The sequence below is a fragment of the Sus scrofa genome, chromosome X, assembly GCF_000003025.6.
Source record: "Sus scrofa isolate TJ Tabasco breed Duroc chromosome X, Sscrofa11.1, whole genome shotgun sequence".
Lineage (NCBI taxonomy): Eukaryota > Metazoa > Chordata > Mammalia > Artiodactyla > Suidae > Sus > Sus scrofa.
This window is the reverse complement of record NC_010461.5, coordinates 61,665,294-61,691,863: the sequence shown is the minus strand read 5'-3', so window position 1 is coordinate 61,691,863 and position 26,570 is coordinate 61,665,294. Positions and strand designations below refer to the sequence as shown.

Here is a 26,570-nt window from a genome sequence, read left to right as displayed (position 1 = left end):
GGCTGCATCTGTGACATATGGAGGTTCCCAGGCTCGGAGCTCTAGCCGCCAGCCTACACCACAGCCACAGAAACCTGGGTGGGATTGGAGCTGCATCTGTGTCCTACAGCACAGCTCATGGCAACGCTGGATCCTTAACCCACTGAGCGAGGCCAGGGATCGAACTCATGGATGCTTGTTTGGTTCGCTAACTGCTAAGCCACGATGGGAACTCCAAAATATAACTATTCTTAGGATGTTATTTTATCTTCCCACAAGAGCAGCACTGTAAAAGTGTTAACTTTGCTTAAATGGATTCCATTTTTAGTTTTATTATGCGTTAATGAAATGTTTTTTTCTAGGCCCTGACTTTGTTGTTTGTGATGAAGGCCATATTCTAAAAAATGAAGCATCTGCTGTTTCAAAAGCTATGAATTCTATACGATCAAGGAGGAGGATTATTTTAACAGGAACACCACTTCAAAATAACCTAATTGAGTGTAAGTCAATATCTGTAGTCATGCTATAGAGTATTGGCTCTGTAGCAGTATATACTCAGATATATTTTTGCCACTTTGTCACCTGCCTCTCTTCTGTTTATTCAAGTATAGTCTCTGACCATGATCTACATACGTCCATCTTAGTGTATTGTTGAAGAATACCATTTATTTCAAGTGGAATGCTTTATAAATATGAATGATATGCCACTGTGCCATTTTGAGTATTCAAATTCAAAATAAAGCATATAAAATATATGAAAAGTATCAGAAGACTTAATGATTGCTTTCAAAATACAAATGCATTTGTGACTATTCAGGAAATACTTAAACAAAATATATCCAGTTTTGGGAGAAGTACTGATAGGAAATTTAGGAAGGTGGAGATTGGAGCAGGAGAGGTGTGTTGAATCGATGTGAGGATACAGTTTGCTGAGGCTGAGGATAGATGATGTGAACCTAGGAAGTGACTTGTGAATTTCCCTCATTTTCGTATGTGTGTGGTGACACTAAAAGAGTTTTCACTGTGGTGCAGTGGGATAGATGGCGTCTCTGCAATGCCAGGACACAGGTTCGATCCCTAGTCTTACACAGTGGGTTAAAGGGTCAGGTGTTACCACAGCTGCAGCATAGGTCACAACTATGGCACAACTGCATCTCAGATCTGATCCCTGGCCCAGGAGCTCTGTATGCCACGGGTTGGCCAAAAATAAAAAAAAAAAAGAGGGGACATGAGTTATTTGGCAAATAACAAATTGAAATTTCCCATTGTAATCTGTTCTAGTAGCTTTTTGTTATTTTATGTTATTTCTGTCCTTTAGTGTATTTATAATAACTTTTAAATTATTTGTAATAGTTAATTTAAGCTTTTTGTTTCACTTTATATATATTATCTATAATATGTATGGATATTTTACCTTCTAGTTTCCCTTTTTTCTTTTGCCATGTATAGAGTATTGCCCTGTTTCACATTGTGGACTTGTATAGTATAGGGCAACAGATAACTATTAAAGACTTCTGGAAATAAATCAATTAACATAAAATTTGATACAGTGGTGTATTATCTGATTTTATTATTCTGTTTCAGTACCTGTGGTTTTTTTTTTCCCCACGAGACACTCTTGCTGACCATAAAATCATGGTTAGACGTATAGAGCACTTTTTTTTTTTTTTTTAAGGCACGCACCCATAGCATATGGAAGTTCTCAGACTAGGGGTCAAATCAGAGCTGCAGCTGCCAGCCTGCACCACAGCCACAGCAATACCAGATCCAAGCTGCATCTGCAACCTACACCACAGCTCATGGCAACACTGAATCCTTAACCCACTGAGTGGGACCAGGGATTGAAGCCCCATACTCATGGGTACTAGTCAGGTTTGTTACTGCTGAGCTACAAGGAGAACTCCAGAGCACTTGTTTTATACTCCATATCTGCTGTAAAGAATAGTGAATTAGAATAAAGTGTTCTTAGGTGCTTTTTTAAACGTTCATGTCTGGAATTTAGGGATGAATTTTACTTGTATCCAGTAATCCAGTTCTAGGTAATCCAGTTCTAGGTCAAACATATAACCAGTGTTTAGTCTACACTCAGTTTGGTGTTCTTTCTTTGTAGCTTAATTCTAATACTTCCATGCCATGCCTTTTTGACATGAGCATTTTATCAGAGAATTTTTCTCAGTTCTTTTAGCCATTACTGTTGTTAATGAACTAATATCTTTTCTCTTAGATCATTGCATGGTTAACTTTATCAAAGAAAATTTGCTTGGATCCATTAAGGAGTTCAGGAATCGATTTATAAATCCAATCCAAAATGGCCAATGTGCAGATTCTACTATGGTAGATGTAAGAGTAATGAAAAAACGTGCTCACATTCTCTATGAGATGTTAGCTGGATGTGTTCAGGTATAAGTACATTCCATAATAAAAAAATATTGCTACTTTGTTATATTGCAGTGTTTTCTGAATTTAAACTAATGATTTTGTGTTGTCTTTCTCCTTTTTTCAATGTATGTTTTACAGTTAAATCTCCTTGCACACTCTTCCTAAGTTTAAGCAACATTGAACTTAAAAAAATTCCAATGAGATGTTTAGAACATAATTGATTAATTCTTTTGCCAAGTATGTAGTTTCCTGTGTTAATATGTTAATATTTACATTTCCTTATCCTTAAGATAGCGAGTATGTAATAGGAACATACCTATTATGATTAAGAAATTTCTCTGATCACTCTTAATTCCATGGTATAGTGTTCCAAACCTCACTTGTTTGAAATGGTTGTAGGAAAGACAATTATGAATTATGAGAGAAGCCATTTTAATGTAATCCTCAATCAACAGTTTTATTAATTTCAAGTACATACAGTAACCTAAATGGGTTAATAATATTTACATGCTTTAGTAAGTTTTTGTTAACCAGTAGATAAGTATATAGTGACTCGCCAAGCAGCAAATAGACCTCAGTTCTGCACTTTTTCTTAAGACCAGATACTAGTGGTACCAAAAAAAAAGACGTAACAAATGAGACATGCTATCCTTTTGCTAAGTATACTACCATTATGTAAGTTAAAAGCATCCATCCTGTTTGTTCAGGTTAGCCACAGGTACTAGCAAGTACTCCATTCTATATTGCTGCCACTACCTAGGCAGTGTTTTTCTGGTTTAAGTAGCCATTTGTATCTAGCACATTAGTGTTCTTTCTTTCCTATTCCTATATTAAATGGTTTCAAGAATACCTATACACAGCTTGTTTTCTCAGTTGAGCAAACATTCCCTCCTGAAGTTACCTGTTATCCTCTGGTATGTTGGCATATCTTACCTAAAGGATAACTCAGACTGCATCAGACTTTGATTCATCACTTTTACCATATGATTAAAACAAGTCTTTTTGCTATCGCTACATACTATATCCCCTCTCCACTTTTTTTTTTTCCATATAGAGGAGACCATTTGAAAACCTAAATTTCTCACTTGGCAATATGGCTACTTCAATTTAAAACCTGCCTGGTGCGTTGCAGTATCTTTTTGCCAGTGTGTCATATTGTATAGTCACATGAGATACATTAACTGCAGCTATATGGGATCATTGTGTGATTAAAGAGGGTAAATATATTTAAGTAAAATGTTTTCTTATGTATATGTGGTACCTATTTATTTATTTGTATTTTTTATTTGCAAGCAATGATGATTCTTAGAGCAGTTATTTTCTGTTGTATATTTAAGTTAACTAATTTTCATTCTCTTTCTTATTTATTACAGAGGAAAGATTATACTGCATTAACAAAATTCTTGCCTCCAAAACATGAATATGTGTTAGCTGTGAGAATGACTCCTATTCAGTGCAAACTCTATCAGTACTACTTAGATCACTTAACAGGTAACAAATTCATATAGTTTATTGATTTTATTTATTTATGATCTATTTATTTATTGATTGATTCTATTTATTTACTGATTCTTCTTAAAACATTCTTTTTCTGAAGAATGCTGTCTTGTTAATTTTAACATGGCAGTTGTTCTTTTGCAGTTTTGCACTTGAATAAAATGGGTATGCTTATTTTGTAGACGCACAAAATATTTCTAATTTAAAAAACGAATATTCTCAAAATAAAATTTAGGGGGCATTTGTGACATGGCTCAGTGGTTAATGAACATGACTAGCATCCATGAGGATGTGGGTTTGATCCCTGGCCTTGCTCAGTGGGTTAAGGATCTGGCGTTGCCGTGAGCTCTGATGTAGGTTGCAGATGTGGCTCAGATCTCGTGTTGCAGTGGCTGTGGTGAAGGCTGGCAGCTGTAGCTCCAGTTGGACCCCTAGCCTGGGAACCTCCACATGCCATGGGTGCGGCCCTAAAAAGACAAAAAATAAAATAAAGGAACAAACTGGTGAAAAAAACATATATAACGTATATCAATAATGCCATAATTTGTAAAGACCTTTTATTTCAGAAAAATTATGTATGTAAATAAATCCATAAGATATGTAAAATTCTAGTATATTTTTTCATTTTTTAAAGTTTTATTGAAGTATAGTTGATGTACAATGTTGTGATAATTTCTCCTGTACAACAGAATGATTCAGTTATACATATACACATATTCATTTTTTTTCAGATTCTTTTTCCCATATAGATTATCACACAGTTTTGGGTAATTCACTGTGCTATACAGCAAATCCCCCTTGGCCAATCATTCCATATAGCATAGTATGCCTACATATGCCAATCCCAAATGCCCAGTCCATCCCTCATCCTGCCTATCTATCTACTTTGGTAACCATAAATTTGTTTTCAAAGTCTGTGAGTCTGTTTCTGTTCTGCAAATAATTTCATTTGTATCCTTTTTTTTAGATTCCACATAGAAGTGATATCATGTGATGTTTGTCTTTTACTGTCTAAATTCACTTAGTATGATAACCTCTAAATCCATCCATGTTGCTGCAACTGACAGTATTTCATTCTTTTTTATCACTGAGTAATATTTCATTGTATATATGTACCACATCTTCTTTATCCATTCCTCTGTCAGTGGACATTTGGGTTGCTTTCACGTCTTTGCTATTGCAAATAGTGCTGCTGTGAACATTGGGGTGCCAGTGTCTTTTCAAATTACGGTTTTCTTCAGTTAGATGCCCAGGAATGGGATTGCTGGATTATATTGTAGTCATATTTTTATTTTTTTGAGGAACCTCATTACTGTTTTCCATAGTGTTTATACCAATTTCCATTCCCACCACCAGTGTAGGAGGGTTCCCTTTTCTCCACACCCTCTCCAGCATTTGTTATTTGTAGACTTATTAATGATGACCATTCTGACAGAAGTGAGGGGGTACTTCATTGTAGTTTTGATTTACCTTTCTCTAATAATTAGTGATGTTGAGCGTCTTTTCGTGTGCCTACTGGCTATCTGTATGTTTTCTTTGGATAAATGTCTATTTAGATCTTCTGCCTATTTCTCATGTGGGGTATTTTTGTTGTTGTTGAGTTGTATGAATTTGTGTATTTTTGAGATTAAGCCCTTGCTGATTGCATTATTTGCAACTATTTTCTCCATTCCAAAGGTTGTCTTTTTGTTGTTGCTTTTTTTTTTTATAGTTTCCTTTGCTGAGCAAAAACTTGTAGTTTGATTAGGTCCCCTTTGTTTATTTTTGTTTTTATTTCTATTTCCTTGGGAGACTGAACAAGTAAAAATATTTGTATAGTTTTTGTCAGAGAATGTTTTGCCTTGTTCTCTTCTAGGAGTTTTATGGTATCATGTCTTATGTTGAAGTCTTTAAGCCATTTTGAGTTATTTTTGTGTATAGTGTGAGGTTGTGTTCTAGTTTACATGCAGCTGTCCTGTGTTCCTAGCACATCTTGCTGAAGAGACTGTCTTTTTCTCATTTTATATTCTTGCCTCCTTTGTTGAGGATTAATTGACATAGGTTTGTGGGTTTATTTCTGGGTTCTTTTGTGTTCCGTTGATCCATGTGTCTTTTTTTTTTTTTTTTTAACCAATATCACACTGCCTTAATTACTGTAGCTTTGAAATGTTGGCTGAAGTCTGGGAGAGTTATGCATCCTGCTTTATTTTTTTCCCTCAGGATTGCTTGTGGTTCCTTAACAGATTTTTGGGTTATTCGTTATAGTTCTGTGAAAGATGTCACAGGCAATTTGGTAGAGATCACATTAAATCTTTAGATTGCATTAGGTAGTATGGCTGTTTTAATAATTAATTCTTCCAATCCAGGAATGTGGTATCTTCTCATTTCTTTGAATCCTCTTTCAGAGTTCCCTTTGTGGCTCAACAGGTTAAGAACCCGACTTATAAAAAATGAATCCTCTTAAATTTTCTTTTTAGGGCCGCACCTGTGGCATATGGAAGTTCCCTGGATAGGAGTCAAATCCACAGCTGCAGGCCTATGCCACAGCCATTGGCAATACTGGATCTGAGCCGCATCTGCAGCATATGCAGCAGCTTGTGGCAATGCTGAATACTTAACCCACTGAGTGGAGCTAGGGTTCTATTTTTTTTTTTCTTTTTGCCATTTCTTGGGCTGCTCCCGTGGCACATGGAGGTTCCCAGGCTAGGGGTCGAATCGGAGCTGTAGACGCCAGCCTATGCCAGAGCCACAGCAACGCGGGATCCGAGCCGCGTCTGCAACCTACACCACAGCTCACGGCAATACGGATCATTAACCCACTGAGCAAGGGCAGGGACCGAACCCTCAACCTCATGGTTCCTAGTTGGATTTGTTAACCACTGCGCCACGACGGGAACTCCTATATTGGGTTCTTAACCCATGGAGCCACAGCGGGAATTCCTATTAATATTTTATAGCTCTCAGTGTATAAGTCTTTCACTGTCTTTGCTAGGTTTATTCCCAGGTATTTAGTTTTTTGGGGTGCAATTTTCAAAGGTATTGTTTTTTTATATTCCTTTTCTAATATTTCAGTCTTAGTATACAGAAATGCAACTGAGGAGTTCCCATTGTGGTGCAGTGGTTAACGAATCGGACTAGGAACCATGAGGTTGCGGGTTCAATCCCTGGCCTAGCTCAGTGGGTTAAAGATCCTGCATTGCCGTGAGCTGTGGTGTAGGTCACAGGCGTGGCTCGGATCCCACGTTGCTGTGGCTCTGGCGTAGGCCGGTGGCTAAGGCACCCATTAGACCCCTAGCCTGGGAATCTCCATATGCTGTGGGAGCGGCCTTAGAAAAGGCAAAAAGACAGAAAAAAAAAATGCAACTGATTTCTGAATGTTAAGGATTGTATTTTTTTTTTTTTTATTGAACTGCATGAGTTCGTATATTACAGGGCTTAATCCCTTGTCAGTTGCTTCCTTTGCAAGTATTTTCTCCCATTCTTTTTGTTTGTTGATGGTTTCCTTTGCTGTGCAAAGGCTTTTAAGTTTAATTAGGTTCCATTTGGGTTTTTTTTTTTTTAATTTTCATTGCTCTAGAAGGTGGTTCTGAAAAGATATTGCTGCAGTGTATGTCAGAGAGTGTTCTGCCTATGTTTTCCTCTTAGAGTTTTATACCATTCAGTTTTACCTTTAGGTCTTTAATCTATTTTGAGTTTATATTTGTGTATGGTGTCATGGAGTGTTCTAATTTCATTCTTTTACAAGTAACTGTCCAGTTTTTCCAGAACCAGTTATTCAAGAGACTTTTTTCTTTTTCTTTCTTTCTTTCTTTCCTTCTTTCCTTCCTTCCTTCCTTCCTTCCTTCCTTCCTTCCTTCCTTCCTTCCTTCCTTCCTTCCTTTTTAGGGCCACACCCACAGCATATGGAAGTTCCCAGGCTAGGGGTTGAATCAGAGCTGTAGCTGCCGGCCTACTCCACAGCCACAGCAATGCAGGATCTGGGCCACATCTGCGACCTATACCACAGCTCATGGCAATGCCAGATCCCCAACCCAGTGAGTGAGGCTAGGGAATGAACCCACATGCTCATGGATACTAGTCAGATTTATTTCCACTGCACCACAAGAAAGTCTCGAGACTTTTTTCCATTGTATATTCTTCTTTCCTTTATCATAGATTAGTTGTCCATAGGTGCATGGATTTATTTCTAGGCTTTCTGTGCTGTTCCACTGATCTATATTTCTGTTTTTGTGGCAGTACCATACTGTTTTGATGACTATATCTTTGTAATATAGTTTGATGTTAGACTGATTCCTCCAGTTCCATTTTTCTTCCTTAGGATTGCTTTGACTATTTGGTGTCTTTTTTGTTTCCATACAAATTTAAAAATACTTTGTTCTAGTTCTGTGAAAAATGATACTAGTATTTTGATAGGGATTGCATTGAATCTGTAGATTGCCTTGGATAGTGTAGTTATTTTGACAATGTTGATTCTTCCAATCCAAGAACATGGTATATTTTTTCATCTGTTTGTGTCATCTTTATTTTCTTTGAATGGCATCTTAAAATTTTCAGAGTACTAATATTTTGCCTGCTTAAGTAGATTTTTTTTCCTAGATATTTTACTCTTTTTGATGCAGTGATAAATGAGATTGTTTTCCTTAATTTTGCTTTCTGATATTTTGTTGTTAGTGTATAGAAATATGGGAGATTTCTGTGTATTAATTTTATATCCTACAGATTTACCAAATTCATTGATGAGCTCTAACAGTTTTCTGGTTGGATCTTTAGGATTCTCTATGTATAGTATCATGTTATATACAAACAGTGATGGTTTTACTGCTTCTTTTCCAATTTGGATTCCTTTTATTTCTCTGATTGCTATAGCTAAGACTTCCAAAACTATGTTGAAGAGTAGTGGTGAGAGCAGACATCCTTGTCTTGTTCCTGATCTCAGCAGGAATTCTTTCAGCTTTTCATTGTTGAAAATGATGTTAGCTTTGGGTTAATCTCATATGGCCTTTATTATGTTGAGCTAGGTTTCCTCTATGACTGCTTTTTGGAGGTTTTTTCCCATAAATTGATGTTATATTTTTGTCAAAAGCCTTTTCACCAGCTATTGAGATGATCAAATGGTTTTTATTCTTCCTTTTGTTAATGTGATGTATCATACTGATTATTTTGCAGATACTGAAAAATCCTTGCATTCCTGGGATAAATCCCACTTGACCATAGTATATGATCTTTTTAATGTATTGGTGGATTTAGTTTGCTAGTATTTTGTTGAGGATTTTTACATCTATGTTCATCTCTCTCTTTTGTTTCTGTGTTTTCAGGCATACTGCCTTGTTTCCATGTGTGTTTTTAAGTACTTGTGACCACAGGTTCCTAATACCTGTTAGAGTATTATATGTGGGAATTCTTGGAGGTCTAGGGTAAAAATTGGTTAATTTGGAAAGTATATACAATTGTTTCTGCCAGGGGTCTTGAAATATTGTTAGTCTGAAACCCCTCTTACAGTCTGTGTTTGAGGGTTTTAAAACTGTTAATAGGAATTGGGTAGTGATGGACTTTTTAACAATATGAACTAGGGGCTCTATGGTACTTAATCTGTTTTTGTTTCTTCTGCTTTCTGCCTAAATGAAATAAGTGTACTTCTGAGAATGTTGACTACTTTTTGTGGTCTCTACACGATAGTTCAAGGATGGTAGTTATTAAATGTTAGATTTCTAGACTGAGAGGCTAATTAGAAGGTGGTATGACTCTAAGAGTTTTAGAGTTGGATATATATAATGTCATATGTTTGGACATTAAACTAAGGCATTTGCTTAAAGTTAGCATTAGGGCCTGCATGGATGTCTTGTGGTAGTAAAATAGCTAATATCAATGAGATACTCTTTTTTTTTTTCACATTTTTTTTGCCTGCTGTATAGCATGGGGACCAAGTTACTCTTACATGTATATATTTTTTCCCCACCCTTTGTTCTGTTGCAATATAACTATCTAGACATAGTTCTCGATGCTACTCAGCAGGATCTCCATGTAAATCCATTCCAAGTTGTATCTGATAACCCCAAGTTCCCGATCCCTCCCACTCCCTCCCTCTCCGGTCGGGCAGCCGCAAGTCTATTCTCCAAGTCTAAGATTTTCTTTTCTGTGGAAATGTTCGTTTGTGCTGTATATTAGATTCCAGCTACAAGTGATATCATATGGTATTTGTCTTTTTCTTTCTGACTCATTTCACTCAGTACGAGAGTCTCTAGTTCCATCCATGTTGCTGCAAATGGCATTATGTCATGCTTTTTTATGGCTGAGTAGTATTCCATTGTGTATATATACCACTTCTTCCGAATCCGATCATCTCTTGATGGACATTTGGGTTATTTCCGTGTCCTGGCTGTTGAGAATAGTGCTGCAATGAACACGCGGGTGCATGTGCCTCTTTTAAGTAGAATTTTGTCCGAATATATGCCCAAGAGTGGGATTGTGGGGTCATATGGAAGTTCTATGTATAGATTTCTAAGGTATCTCCAAACTGTTCTCCATAGTGGCTGTACCAGTTTACATTCCCACCAGCAGTGCAGGAGGGTTCCCTTTTCTCCACAGCCCCTCCAGCACTTGTTATTTGTGGACTGATTAATGGTGGCCATTCTGACTGGTGCGAGGTGGTATCTCATGGTAGTTTTGATTTGCATTTCTCTTATAATCAGTGACGTTGAGCATTTTTTCATGTGCTTGTTAGTTATCTGTATCTCTTCCTTGGAGAAATGTCTATTCAGGTCTTTTGCCCATTTTTCAATTGGATTGTTGGCTTTTTTGCTGTTGAGTTGTATAAGTTGCTTATATATTCTAGAGATTAAGCCCTTGTCTGATGCATCATTTGAAACTATTTTCTCCCATTCTGTAAGTTGTCTTTTTGTTTTCTTTTGGGTTTCCTTTGCTGTGCAAAAGCTTTTCAGTTTGATTAGGTCCCATTGGTTTATATTTGCTCTTATGTCTGTTGCTTTGGGAGACTGACCTGAGAAAATGTTCATGATGTTGATGTCAGAGAGTGTTTTGCCTATGTTTTCTTCTAGGAGTTTGATGGTGTCCTGTCATATATTTAAGTCTTTCAGCCATTTTGAGTTTATTATTGTGCATGGTGTGAGGGTGAGTTCCAGTTTCATTGATTTGCATGCAGCTGTACAGTTTTCCCAGAACCACTTGCTGAAAAGACGGTCTTTTTCCCATTTTATGTTCTTGCCTCCCTTGTCAAAGTTTAATTGACCATAGGTGTCAGGGTTTATTTCTGGGTTCTCTATTCTCTTCCATTGGTCTGTCTGTCGGTTTTGATACCAGTACCACACTGTTTTGATGACTGTGGCTTTGTAATATTGCTTGAAGTCTGGGAGAGTGATGCCACCCTGCTTGGTTTTTGTTTCTCAGGATTGCTTTGGCAATTCTGGGTCTTTCATGGTTCCACATAAATTTTTTGATTGTTTGTTTTAGTTTTTTGAAACATGTCATGGGTAATTTGATAGGGATTGCATTGAATCTGTAGATTGCTTTGGGTAGCATGGCCATTTTTACAATATTGATTTTTTCCAATCCAGGAACATCTAATATTGTTCTATTTCTTTACGTCTTTAATTTCTTTGATTCAAGTTTTATAGTTCTCGGCATATAAGTTCTTTACCTCCTTGGTCAGGTGTATTCTGAGCTATTTGATTTTTTGAGGTGCAATTATAAAATTTTTGTATTCCTTTTCTAATATTTCATTTCTGGTATACAGAAATGCGACTGATTTCTGAATGAGGGTTTGCCACAAATGGCTTTGATCATGTTAAGGAATGTTCCCTGTATACCCACTTTGGCAAGAGTCTTGATCATGAATGGATATTGGACTTTGTCAAATGCCTTTTCTGCGTCTATTGAGATGATCATATGATTTTTGACTTTTCTTTTGTTAATGTGGTGATGACGTTGATTGATTTTCATATGTTGAACCATCCTTGTGAACTTGGGATGAACCCTACCTGGTCATGGTGTATGATCTTTTTGATATGTTGTTGGATTTGGTTGGCTAAGATTTTGTTGAGAATTTTTGCATCTATATTCATCAATGATATTGGGCGATAGTTTACTTTTTTTGGTGGTATCCTTGTCTGGTTTTGGAATGAGGGTGATGGTGGCATCATAGAATGTCTTTGGGAGTATTCCTTCTTCTTCAACCTTTTGAAAAAGTTTAAGGAGGATGGGCACCAATTCCTCTTTATATGTTTGATAGAATTCTCCTGTGAAGCCATCTGGTCCTGAACTTTTATTTGTAGGGCGTGTTTTTATGACATTTTCAATTTCATTTCTAGTGATCGGTCTGTTCAGTTGGTCTGTTTCTTCTTGATTCAGTTTTGGCAGGCTGTAAGATTCTATAAAATTGTCCATTTCTTCCAGATTGTCAAATTTGTTGGCATATAGTTGTTTATAGTATTCTCTTATGGTTTTTTGTGTTTCTGCAGTATTTGTTGTGCTTTCTTCGTTTTCATTTCTTATTTTGTTTATTTCGGTTCTTTCTTTCCTCTTCGTAGTGAGTCTATCAAGGGGTTTGTCAATTTTGTTTACCTTTTCAAACAACCAGCTCTTAGTTTTATTAATTTTCTCTATTGTTTTTTGAATATTTTATTTCCTTCCTTCTGCCGACTTTAGGTCTTTTTTGTTCTTCTTTTTCTAATTCGTTTAGGTAGAGGGTTAAGTTGTCCATTTGGGATCTTTCTTCTTTTTTGAGAAAGGCTTGTATCGGTATAAATTTCCCTCTGAGCACTGCTTTTTCAGCATCCCGTAGATTTTGAGAGATTGTGTCTTCATTATCGTTGGTTTCAAGGTATTTTTTAATTTCTTTTTTGATTTCCTCATTGGCCCATTGGTTTTTTAGTAGCATGTTATTTAGTCTCCATGTAGTCAGTTTTCTCTCATTTCTTTTCCCGTGGTTGATTTCTAGTTTCATGGCATTGTGGTCAGAGAAGATACTTGAAATAATTTCTATACTCTTAAATTTGTTGAGGTTAGCTTTGTGTCCTAATATGTGGCTGATTCTTGAGAATGTTCCATGTGCACTTGAGAAGAATGTGTATTCTGATTTTTTTGGATGTGGTGTCCTGAAGATGTGAATTAAGTCTCACTTTTCTATTGTTTCATTTAGGATCTTTGTTGCTTTATTGGTTTTCTGTCTAGAGGATCTGTCCATTGGTGTGAGTGGGGTATTAAAGTCTCCTACTATGACTGTATTCCCATCTGTTTCTCCTTTTATGTCTGTTAGTATTTGTTGTATGTATCTGGGTGCTCCTGTATTTGGGGCATGTATGTTGACGAGAGTAATATCCTCTTCTTAGATGGATCCCTTAATCATTAAATAGTGTCCTTCTTTGTCTTTCTTTGTGTCTTTTGTTTTAAAGTCTATTGTGTCTGATATGAGTATTGCAATCCTGCTTTCATGTCATGTCTATTGGCATGAAATATTTTTTCCCACCCCTTCACTTTCAATCTATATGTGTCCTTTGGCCTAAGGTGGGTTTCTTGTAGGCAGCATATTGAAGGTTTTTGCCTTTTTATCCACTCAGCCACTGTGTGTCTTTTGATTGGGGCATTCAGTCCATTGACATTTAAGGTGATAATTGATAGATGATTACTTATTGCCATTTGAACCTCGTGTTCCAGTTGATTCTGTGGTTCTCCATTCTTCCTTTCTTTTTTTGGTTGGATGGTCTCTGGTTATTTTCTGCTTGATTTTTTTTTTCATTTTTTATGGATGCAATGTTTGGCTTTGATTTGTGGTTGCCCTGTTTTTTAAGTAGGCTATCCCCTTCCTATAATCGTGTGTTTCACTCTGATGGTCCTTGTAGATTCAAACACTTCATCACTATACTAAAATTAAGAAGAGAAGTGAACAAACAAACAAAATAAATTTTTTTTAAAAAAGGGGGCTATTTATTTCCTTTCTTCCTTGCCCACATTTTATGATTTTGATGACTTTTTTTTCTTTTTAATTTTATTTTGTTTGAAACATGTTCATGATTAAATGTGTATGCTGCCTTATTTGAGTGACTGCTCTCTGATTGCGGTTTCCTCAATACTAGTTCTTCCTCTTTTTTTTTTTTTTTCCTCCCTTTCTTTCCTTCCTTTCTTTTTGGTTTAGACAAGCCCTTTCAATATTTCTTTCAGCCTGGGTTTTGTATTGCTGTATTCTTTTAGCTTTTGTTTGTTGCAAAAAATATTTATTTCCCCTTCTATTTTAAATGATATTCTGCTGGATAGAATATTCTAGGTTGCATATTTTTTCCTTTTAGCACTTTAAATATCTCTTGCCATTCCCTCCTGGCCTGTAGAGTTTCTGTAGAGAAATCAGCTGATAACCTTATGGGGGTTCCCTTATAGGTAACATTCTGCTTTTCTCTTGCTGCCTTTAGGATCCTCTCTTTATCACTAACTTTTGCCATTTTTATTATAATGTTTCTTGGTGTGGGTGTATTTGGGTTCAACTTGTTTGGGGCCCTCTTTGCTTCCTGTGTCTCGAACTCAGTATCCTTTAAATATGGGAAGTTTCCAGTGATAATTTCTTTAAATATATTTTCCTTCCCCTTGTCTTTTTCTACTCCTTCTGGTATTCCTATTACTTGTAGATTGGCCTGCTTTATATTATCCCATACGTCCCTTATATTGCTTTCATGTTTTTTCATTTGGTTTTCTGTCTGCTGTTCTGTTTGGGTGATTTCCATTATTTTATCTTCCACGTCACTAATTCATTCTTCTGCATTATTCATTCTTGTTTTTACTGCCCTTAGTTCAGTTTGTATCTCTGCCAGTGAATTTTCTAATTTTTCTTGGCTCCTCCTTATATTTTCTAGTTCCTTTCTGAGGGTGTCTGCATTACTGTTCATATCTTCTCTTAATTCCTTCAGTATTTTCACTATTTCCCTTTTGAACTCCAAGTCTGTCAGACTGCAGAGGTCTGTTTCATTGTTGACTGCTTTAGGGGAATTCTCCTGTTGGTTTAACTGGGGCTGGCTTCCTAGCTTCTTCATCTTGCTTGTTGTTTTCTTTTTCCTGGTGGAGTTGTACTCCCCGTGTCCAGGCAGTGTTTGCCTTGGACCTGCTGTGGAATGTTTCCCAAGGGCTGGCATTGTTGGTCACTCTTCTTTGAGGCAGCGTGGCTTTTCCAGAGGGTGAGTGTGGCTGACAGGGTCTCTCTGAAGGAAAGGAGGACTTCCTGAGGGCAGACAGGACTGGGAGGTCCACACTGCAATGGAAGCTGATTTCACTCGACTGGGCAGAGCTTGGTCTGGTGTTTTTGGGCGTGTTTTTGGGCTGTCGGGCTCTTGCAGGGGGGTTGCGGTCCAGCCCCCATCCAGCCCTGATTCCTCTTCTCTCACTCTCCTCTTTTCTCTTGTTCTACTCAGTTATGTCACGAGATTCTTGCCATTATTGGAGTTTAGTTTCTTCTGCCAGCGATTAATTGCTGTTCTTTGCGAGTCGTTTAACCTGTAGATGTGTTTGTTGTTGTTGTTGTTGTTGTTGTGTTTGTGGGAGAGAGCGAACATGTCCCCCTACTTTTCCGCCATCTTGCCTTCTCTTAATCCTCTTTTTTTACTTATTGTTTAGTATATATATAATTCATCTGTTAGATGTGTTATGGTTTCGGTTTTCAGGCTTAATTTTGAGTCTTGGTTATGCTCAAAAGTCTGAGTTCCTAACATTTAACTGTTAAGGAGCATTAGAAGATAGAATATCAGATTTCTGAGAGAGTGTAATAATGATTTTTTGATAATATATGATAATATGTGTGGAAATCCCAGAAGTTTTTTCCAAATTCTTTTTGGCCAGTCCACCCCCAAGTTTCTCTATATCAACACTTTTTCATCATTTACCCGGAAATCTCTTTGAAATAATTTTCGGGACTTTGGGAAACATAAAATTTGTTAAACTGCAGTTCATATTACATTAGTATGATCATCCCCACTTCTTTGTTTATCATAGCCTCATGAAGCATCAGAGCACTCTAGTGAAACTCTTTAAAAAAATAGCGTAATTGTAGTTCCCGTGGTGTCTCAGTGGTTAATGAATCCAACTAGGAACCATGAGGTTGTGGGTTCGGTCCCTGGCCTTTCTCAGTGCATTAAGGATCCGGCGTTGCCGTGAGCTGTGGTGTAGGTTGCGGAGGCAGCTCGATTCCTGCATTGATGTGGCTCTGGCGTAGGCTGGTGGCTACAGCTCCAATTGGACCTCTAGCCTGGTAACCTCCATATGGTACGGGAGTGGCCCTAGAAAAAGGCAAAAAGGCAAAAAGGCAAAAAAAATATAGCATAATTGTAATTTGTAAAGAATCAAAGAGGAGGCAGTTCTTGTCGTGGCTTAGTGGAAATGAATTCAACTAGTATCCATGAGGATGCGGGTTCGATCCCTGGCCTTGCTCAGTGCGTTAAGGATCTGGCATTCCTGTGAGCTGTGGTGTAGGTCACAGATACTGGTTGGATCCTGCTTTGCTCTGGCTGTGTTGTAGGCTGGCAGATGTAATTCTGATTCGACCCCTAGTCTGGGATCTTCCATATGCCACAGGTGGAGCCCTAAAAAGCGAAAAAAAAAAAAAAGAATCAAAGGAGATTTAAATATAAAAACGTATGTTTCCAGATATATTTGTTTTTGTAAAGTTTGCTTTAGCTCTGCTGTCCTCATCCCTACAGAACTTCAAAGGCATTAAGGCAATTGTTAGGCTAAATGGTGGCCCCCTGCAGTTGTCAGATCTTTGTTCTTGGTACCTATAAATGGTACCTTGTACGAAAAAGGTATTTTTGCAGGTGTGATTAAACTAAGAGTCTTGTGAAGAGAAGTTTTTCCTAGATTGTCCACGTGAGTTCTAATTCCAGCTGCAAGTATATTTATAGGCAAGAAACAGAGGAAGATTTGATGAACACAGAAGAGGAGTCAGCATTACCAAAGAGGCATATTGGAGTGAAGTGACTACAAGTCCTGGAATGTGGGCAGCCACTAGAGGCTGGAAGAGGCAAGGATTAAATTCTTTCCTGGAGCTTCTATGCAGAACATGGTCTTGTGGCAACTTTGATTTTGGCTCAGTAGGACTCATTTCAGACTTCTGATACCCTGAGCCATGATGGCATACATTTCTGTTGTCTTAAGAGTTTTGGGTTTTTGGTGATTTATTACGGAAACCCTAGGAAATTAATTCACGCAGTGAGTTTTCCCCAGCAACTTTTGACTCGTATCCTGGTTTGTAGCACAACAGTTACCTGAGAAGCTTCTTAGAAAAGCTTCTTAGAAAGTTTAGATTTCTGAGCCATATCACAAATCTAGGGTATCAGAAATTCTAGGAATGGAATCCAAGGAATTGGTAACTCTAACATACTGTCCAGGTGATTCTGATGTGCACCAGGTATGATAAGTATTTCCTTAGGATACTGTACTTGTTTCCTATTGCTGCTGTTAAAAAAACTCCACCTTTTTGGCTTGGGATAACAGAAATTTATTATCTTATGGTTCTAGGGGTCTGAGTACCAAGATAAGGTTTACTGTAGCTAAAATCAGCAGGGTTGGTTCCTTCTGGATACTTTATGGAGTAAAAATGTTTCCTTGCCTTATTCAGCTTCTGGTAGCTGCCTTCCATCTTCAGAGTGCTTCATTCCAATCCCTGCTTACATCATTAAATGGCCTTTTCTTATTCTTACTTATGAGTCCCTTTTATAGGGACCATTGTAGTTGCACTGGGTCCATCCAGATGTTGTAGGATCATCTTTGTTTTAGAGTCTATCTTTTTTTTTTTTTTTTTTTTTTTGTCTTTTTGCTATTTCTTTGGGCCGCTTCTGTGCCATATGGAGGTTCCCAGGCTAGGGGTCGAATCGGAGCTGTAGCCATCGGCCTTCGCCAGAGCCACAGCATTGCAGGATCCGAGCCGCGTCTGCAACCTACACAACAGCTCACGGCAATGCCGGATCGTCAACCCACTGAGCAAGGGCAGGGACCGAACCCGCAACCTCATGGTTCCTAGTTGGATTCGTTAACCACTGCGCCACAACGGGAACTCCTAGTCTTTATTTTGATTGAATCTGCAAAGTCCCTTTTGCCATGTACAATAACATTCATGGGTGCCTGGGATTAGGATGTGGATATATTTTGGGGGATCACTGTTCAGTTTACCACATTCTCCATGATATCACTTCATATAGAAACCATAGATGTAAATGAGGTTCAGTATCAGATTGTCATGCTTAGTTCATTATGTATTTACCTGCCCTTTTTTGTGCTTGTATTTCCAAATAATGCCATTTGGAGTCAAAACATTTTTTTAAATATGGAATGATTTAGTTGTAATTGTCATTGCTCTTTTGTATAGAGAACATTTTTTCTGTGAATGTTTGGTCCATTTACTAGCATGTCCATTTGATGTGGTTCCTATTCTTCATGAGGAATTTCAGCTATAAAATAAATCAGTAGTGTAGGTAGAGGAAACTTCAGGGTTTTTTGCTTTTAACAATTTCTTTCCTTTTTCTACCCTAGACAGTTAGGCCTAAAAGTCTTAAGAAAATTTTCTGGAGTTCCCGTCGTGGCGCAGTGGTTAACGAATCCGACTAGGAACCATGAGCTTGCGGATTCGGTCCCTGCCCTTGCTCAGTGGGTTAACGATCCGGCGTTGCCGTGAGCTGTGGTGTATGTTGCAGACGCGGCTCGGATCCCGAGTTGCTGTAGCTCTGGCGTAGGCCAGAGGCTGCAGCTCCGATTCGACCCCTAGCCTGGGAACTTCCATATGCTGTGGGAGCGGCCCAAGAAATAGCAAAAAAGACCCAAAAAAAAAAAAAAAAAAAAAGAAAATTTTCTATGAGAGAAGATGTTTATGATGTGAGTTCCCCCACCCCCCTAAACAAAAATTGACTTCTTAATCATCCTTTCTTGGAGAATAAAATGGTAGTTAAGGTTAGCTTACCTTTTAAAAAAATCTCTAATTCTTTCATATTAATTTTAAAAACTCATAAGCCTTTAAATGTTGGATAGAACACCTAAGCAGGAGATCGATAAGGAAATAGAAGACTCGAAAAATACTTATAAATAAATAAGCTAGACCTAACAGACATCTGTAGAACACTCCTTCCAACAGGAGTAGAATACACATTCCTCTTGAGTAAACATGGAACATTCTCCATGAGAGACCATATTTTAGAGCATAAAACAAGCTTCAATTACTATAAAAGCATAAAATCCACAAAATATTTTCTTTAACCACATTAGAAGGAAATTACAAAGCAATAATTGAATAAAGTGAGAAAATCCACAAATAGTGTGTAAATAACCAGAGTCAAAAGAAGAACTCATAAAGGAAATTAGAAAATATTTAGAGATGAACCAAACACAAAAATCAGATACTAAAATATGGGATGCAAGTAAATTGATTCCTAGAGGGAAGTTTATAACTGTAAATGCCTATAATAAAAAGGAGGAAAGATCAAAAATTTATACTCTAGGAGTTCCTGTTGTTAATGAATCCAACTAGGAACAATGAGGTAGCTGGTTTGATCCCTGGCCTCGCTCAGTGGGTTAAGGATCTGGTGTTGCCGCGAGCTGTGGTGTAGGTCGCAGGCGCGGCTTGGATCCAGTGTTGCTGTGGCTGTGGCGTAGGCTGGCGGCAACAGCTCCAATTCAAACCCTAGCCTGGGAACCTCCATATGCTGCAAGTGCGGCCCTAGAAAATACAAAAAGACAAAAAAATAAATAAATAAAAAGAAAAGAAAAATATTTATTTAAAAAAATTTATATTCTTTCTACCTTAAGAACCTAAAATAAGGAGTTTCTACTATGGCTCTGGGGGATTGGTGGTGTCTCTACAGTACCAAGAACGCAGGTGTGATTCCCAGCATGGCACTGAATTAAAGGATCCAGGTTGCCACAACTGCAGCCTAGGTTGCACTTGTGGCTCAGATCTGATCCCTGGCTTGAGAATTCCATGTACCCATGGGGTGGCAAAAAAAGTAAGAAAGAGAGAGAGAGAGAGAAAGAAAGAAAGAAAGAAACAAACAAACTGAACACAAAACAAGTAGAAAGAAAGAGGTAATGAAGACTAATCAGAAATAAATATACAGAAGAAAAGGAAAACAGTGCAGAAAATAATTGAAACCAAAAGGTGGTTCTTTGAAGCGATCAACATAATTGATAACTCTTTAGCTGTACTTACAAAGTAATCAATAGAGCAGACACAAATAACTAAAATTAGTAATGAAACATCACTACTGTCCCTGCATAACTAAGAGAAGTATTAGGGACTTATATGAACAGTTGTATATCTAAATATTAGATGCCTTGTTATCATAGCAGTGATTTCCATTATACACAGTGGAACTACCACTTATCAGGCAAAGTAATTGGTACCACCTTTTAATACATTTTTATTCATATTTCATATCATACCACCTCACACCAGTCAGAATGGCCATCATTATTAAGTCCACAAATAACAACTGCTGGAGAGGGTGTGGAGAAAAGGGAACCCTCTTGGACTGTTGGTGGGAATGTAAATTGGTACAACTACTGTGGAAAACAGTATGGAGGTACCTTAGAAAAGTAGACATAGAACTACCATATGACCCAGCAATCCCACTCTTGGGGCATATATCCGGCCAGAACTTTCCTCGAAAAAGACACGTGCATCCACATGTTCCTTGCAGCACTGTTCACAATAGCTAAGAAATGGAAACAACTTAAATGTCCATCGACAGATAAATGGATTAAGTAGATATGGTATACACCTTCTGCAGCTCAAAACCAAGAAAACAAACAACCCCATCAAAAAATGGGCAGAGGATCTAAACAGACAGTTCTCCAAAGAAGACATAAAGATGGCCAAAAAACACATGAAAATATGTTCAACATCACTAATTATTAGGGAAATGCAAATCAAAACCACTCTGAGGTACCACCTTACACCAGCCAGAATGGCCATCATCAAAAATTCTACAAACAATAAGTTCTGCAGAGGGTATGGAGAAAAGGGAACCTCATTACACTGTTGGTGTGAATGTAAACTGTTTCAACCACTGTGGAAAACAGCACGAAGATTCCTCAGAAAACTAAACATAGAATTAACATTTGATCCAGCAATCCCACACCTGGGCATCTATCCAGAGAAAGCCATGACTCGAAAAGACACATGTACTCCAGTGTTCACTGCAGCACTATTTTCAGTAACCAAGACATGGAAACAACCTAAATGCCCACCAACAGAGGAGTGGATCAAGCAGATGTGATACTACTACACAGTGGAATATTACTTAGCCATTAAAAGGAATGAAATACTGGCATTTGCAGCAACATGGATAGACCTAGAAATTATCATGCTAAGTGAAGTCAGTCAGACAATGAGACACCAACATCAAATGCTTTCACTGACATGTGGAATCTGAAAAAGGACACAGTGAACTTCTTTGCAGAACAGATGCTGACTCACAGACTTTGAAAAACTTACGGTTTCCAAATAAGACAAGTTTGGGGGGTAGGACGATGCATCGAGGGTTTGGGATGAAATTGCTATAAAATTTGGTTGTGATGATCGTTGTACAGCTATAAATGTAATGAAATTCATTGAGTAATAAAGAAAGATGTATATATACCCGGTGGAATACTACTCAGCCATAAAAAAGAACAAAAATCTTGCCATTTGAAGCAACATGGATGGAACTAGAGACTCTCATCCTGAGTGAAGTAAGTCAGAAGGAGAAAGACAAATACTGTATGACATCACTTATATCTGGAATCTAATATAGAGCACAAATGAACCTTTCCACAGAAAAGAAAATCATGGATATGGAGGACAGACTTGTGGTTGCCAAGCGGGAGGGTGAGGGAGTGGGATGGATTGGGAATTTAGGGTTAATAGATGCAAACTATTGTATTTGGAATAGATAAGCAATGAGATCCTGCTGTGTAGCACTGGGAACTATGTCTAGTCACTTATGATAGAGCATGATAATGTGAGAAAAAAGATTGTATACATGTTTGTGTGACTAGGTCACCTTGCTGTATAGTAGAAAATTGACAGAACACTGTACACCAGCTATAATGGAAAAAAAGAAAAACCATTATAAAAAATATTTCATATCATTACTGAGTATAATCTTGTCCCTCATGGAGACATGACTTAATTATCAGTGAATTTACATCTTTTTAAAACTGGAGAGAAAAATGTTTCTGTTTAAATGCTGTTTTTTTCTTTAATCAGCTTTTTTTTTTTTTTTTTTTTGCATTTTACCTCCTTGATAATTTTGTCATTAATGGAATGTGCATTCATTTCATTTTCATTTTCACAGAAAAAGTATAATTTTGTTGAAATTACTCTGTGCAAACAAAGTCTAACTTTATCAACATGAAAACCTAATTTTTAGAAGTACCTTGTTTTGGTGTAAGAATAATTGGAAAGAGTTGCTCAAGTACTGTATACAGAGAGTGGCTTTATCTAAATAGGGGTTTGTAATACGTGGTCCATGGATAGAATCTATGAGAGTATGTGAACCTGAATAAGAAAAAAATTCATATTTTCATTAACCTCTAACAAATATATAGCCTTTTCTCAATTATTAATTTAGGCAACAAACTGTAGTAGTAGTAGCAATAACTGACTTTGTTACAAATAGAAATCAGAAATATTCTATGTATTATTGTTGTTACTGATATCTCAAAATTATATCCCCTTATCAATACTTCAAAATTTCAAGTAATTATTAAACTTATTGCTATATTTTTTATTTAATGTGTTAGTAAAGTGTGCATATCACTATATCACAAAATTTTTAACATTTTGGTGATTTTTATGTAATGGGTTTCGTTTGTAATCCTGTTTATATGTTTCAAAATATTCTAAGAAGGAGGGTTTATAAGGTTCTCTACATAGCCAAAGAAGTCTGAGGCACAGATGAAGTTAAACCTCTAATTTAGAACATATGGAAGTTCCTAGGCTACGTGTTGAATCGGAGCTGTAGCTGCCGGCCTATACCACAGCCACAGCAATGTGGGATCCTAGCCACTTCTGCTGCCACCTGCACCATACCTCATGACAATGCCACTGAGATCCTTAATCCACTGAGTGAGGCCAGGGATCGAACCCATGTCCTCATGGATAGTAATGGGATTCGTTAATGCTGAGCCACAATGGGAACTCCAAATTAGAGAATTCTTATTTCATTTTATTTTATTTGTTTATATATTTATTTGTCTTTTTCCCTTTTCTAGGGCCGCTCCCTCTGCATATGGAGGTTCCCAGGCTAGGGTTTGAATCAGAGCTGTAGCCGCAAGGCTACAATAGAGCCACAGCAACATGGGATCCAAGCCGCGTCTGCAACCTACACCACAGCTCATCGCAATGCCAGATCCTTAACCCACTGAGCAAGGCCAGGGATCGAACCCACAACCTCATGGTTCCTAGTCAGATTCGTTAACCACTGAGCCATGACGGGAACTCCCAAATTAGAGAATTCTTATGTCTTAACATTAACTTTTTTTTTCTTTTGATCAGGTGTAGGTAATAGCAGTGAAGGTGGAAGAGGAAAGGCAGGTGCAAAACTTTTCCAAGACTTTCAGATGTTAAGTAGAATCTGGACTCATCCTTGGTGTTTGCAGTTAGACTACATTAGCAAAGAAAATAAGGTAAATCAAATTAGCATTGAAGAAAGCTATCTGTTGGAAGCAGAATAACTTTAGGGAAAAGGTTCATATGTGTAGACTTACTGTATATTCAAATTTTCTTTTTCTTTACGTTACAATAATTTAAACTATTTCTAGTTTATTTCTATATATTTAAATGCATTGTGATTCTGAAAGGAGTATTAAATGCTAATCTTAACATCTTGCATGAACATAGTAAATGATCAAAACTAAGAAAGTAACATTGGGTCAGTACTCTAAACAGTAGATGTTAATGTAATTTCATCAATTTTCGTCCTTACATCCCTTTTCTTTTCCATGATTCAGTTCAAGACTTCACATTACATCTAGTAGTTATACCTATGATGTCTCCTTTATTTTTTCTAATCTATAATAGTTCCTTAGTTCTTCCTTATCTCATAATAATTAATTTATCATTAAATGAAATAAATGTTATGATTTCCAGTACAAGTTGAAATAAGCCATTAAAATATTCATCTCTTTTTTCCTCCAGGGTTATTTTGATGAGGACAGTATGGATGAATTTATAGCTTCCGATTCTGATGAAACCTCCATGAGTTTAAGCTCTGATGATTTTACAAAGTAAATTGAATACTTTTTCTTCTGTGTTGACTAGTTTAAAATCCCTGCTTGCTGATTTTCCTCTAATAATTGGTATTTGTATCTTTTGAGTGTGTTCCTAATAGTTTGAATTTGTTATTTTTTAGAAAGAAGAAAACAAAGGGGAAAAGGGGAAAAAAAGATAGTAGCTCAAGTGGAAGTGGTAGTGACAATGATGTTGAAGTGATTAAAGTCTGGAATTCAAGATCCCGAGGAGGTGGTGAAGGAAATGTGGATGAAACAGGAAACAATCCCTCAGTTTCTTTAAAGCTGGAAGAAAGTGAGTCTAATAAATGTTGCCTTTATCATGGAACATTGAATTAGAAAATACCATGTCATTTTAATATCAGTGCTTGTTTTCATTTATTAATTATCCTCACTAGTTTGCTCAAAGGAGTATCTTTCCTGGAAGTTTCCTGGTGGTCTAGTGGTTAGGACTTGGCGCTTTCACCACCACAGCTTGGATTCAGTCCATGATCTGGGAACTGACATCCCCCATCAAGTCACTGCATATGGTGGCCAAAAGAAAGGGGGTTGTGGATATCTTTCCTCATTTGGTAAGCATTTAGTGTAATCAGATGCATATAAAAACAACAAATATTTGATGAAAGTTTAATTACAAGCAAGCCATTATACTCTCTCTGGTATTGAAGAAGAAGAAGTAAAAAAGAAAAACTAACATTTATTTACATATATGAACCCAAACTCTGTAGTATTTTCACTCCATGTGTTAGGTAACTTAATTATCTACATTTGAAGGATTAGTGTTCAGTCTCCATATCCTCCTATTGCAGCCTGACTGAGTGTTGAGGAACTCCATTGCTGGCAACAGATATCTGCATATTTGAAATATCAAATATCTAAAAACAAAGCAGTGTAAATACTACTAAATATTTGGCATTTGGGAATCATGAAGCAAAGCAGTAGACCAAGTGTGAAGAGAAAGGAGATGTGGGTGCCATCTAGGTGAATGATCCTGTGCACAGACAAGTTTAGCTGGTCTCAGGCCTGCAGCTGAACAGATTTGGTGATTCCTTGATAAATATTTTTCTCTTCACTACCTCCTTGGAATAGGCAGATGGCTGCCTAACCACAGACCCTGGTTTACTTCTCTAAGAAATCAGGGGAGTAGTAAAAATTAATCTGTAGGAGTTCTTGTGACTCAGTGGTTTCAGGAACCCTATTGGTGTCCATGAGGATGTGGATTCAATCCCTGGTCTCACTCAGTGGATTAAGGATCTGTTGTTGCCTAAAGCTGTGGTGTAAGTCAAAGATGCAGCTCAGATCCCATGTTGCTGTGGCTGTGGCATAGTCCTACAGCTGCAGCTCTGATTTGACCCCCTAGTCTGGCAGCTTCCATATCCTGTAGGTGTGGCCATAAAAAGAAAGGAACAACAACAAAAAATTAATCTATACAATTTCCTTTTTTTTTTCTCTCCAGTTACTCCATAAAGGCAATTGATTATCAATGTTCACTTTCCAACTAGATTTAAAATATACTTTTCTTAGAGTAGTAAAGGAATAAGTTTAAGGTAATGAGAAGCTCCTATTACCTCCACTCCTGCTCTCCTGATTTGCAGTTTCCATTTAAATTCTCTTTAGTCTTTCATCTTATAATTAGAAATAAATAGCTTAAAGTTTATGTGTTCCTTGAATGATTGTCTTAAAATATTCTTCTCAAAATTTTTCTCATAACTTATGGCTAAGAGAAAAGAGAGAGTAGACTAGTCAGCATGTCTCATCCTATGCTCTAAATGGTTTACATAAAAGTATGATGAGGTATGATCCCTTCATCACTTGGAAGTAGAGATGGGGTCCAAGTCAGCTTGTCACCTCTAGAAATGAGTAGCTTCTTCCAATTTTCCTGGTGTCCTACTATAACTATTACTGCTTTGCATATTTGGAAAGAACTGATGCGGAGAGAGAGGTCTGGGTTACATGTTATGAACTTAAAAGTATACAGGGAAGACTGTGGGTTCCAAATGATAAACTTTACCCACCTCTTTAGTGCATTTCATTTTAGCTCTCTGCAGTCAAATAGAAGTCATTCATATATGGATGTATTTAAAAAATTTTTTTGGCTGCACTGACAGCATATGGAAGTTCCTGGGCCAGGGATCAAACCTGTGCCACAGCAGTGACCCAAAGCACTTCAGTAGTAATGCCAGATCCTTAACCCATTGCACCACGAGACAACTCCTATTTTTAAAAAAATTTTGCAGCTATGTACATGTATTTTATCAGAAACATTTTCTGGAACAAGTAGATGATAAAAATATGTTTTTGTTCTTTAGATTTAGATTAACTGTATTTAAGGCTGAGTAGATGATAGTGTATGAACATGTATACCTATACTGTGTAACTAAAAAAAAATCACTTTCTTATAATAAATTAAGAAAACATGAATGGGAAGTATTAAAGGACCAAAATGTTGCACCTAGAAATTGAAATGGATATTAAATAAGTAGATGCCT

At 37.2% G+C, this 26,570-nt stretch overlaps 1 protein-coding gene across 11 annotated transcripts in view; it reads left to right on the top strand.

Moving 5' to 3' along the window:
- The window catches only part of ATRX (ATRX, chromatin remodeler), a 288,314-nt gene that overhangs the window by 180,478 nt on the left and 81,266 nt on the right, over positions 1 to 26,570 (top strand). For 10 of the 11 annotated variants that reach the window (XM_003360375.5, XM_021080085.1, XM_021080083.1 and 7 more), the window contains 6 exons: positions 342 to 479; positions 2,204 to 2,379; positions 3,732 to 3,849; positions 23,348 to 23,478; positions 23,990 to 24,078; positions 24,204 to 24,376. In XM_003360375.5, the coding sequence (XP_003360423.5) occupies positions 342 to 479; positions 2,204 to 2,379; positions 3,732 to 3,849; positions 23,348 to 23,478; positions 23,990 to 24,078; positions 24,204 to 24,376 (825 nt within the window). Of the gene's footprint in view, positions 1 to 341; positions 480 to 2,203; positions 2,380 to 3,731; positions 3,850 to 23,347; positions 23,479 to 23,989; positions 24,079 to 24,203; positions 24,377 to 24,479; positions 25,327 to 26,570 lie in introns of those variants that run through there. The other variant, XM_021080090.1, reaches the window with a different exon arrangement.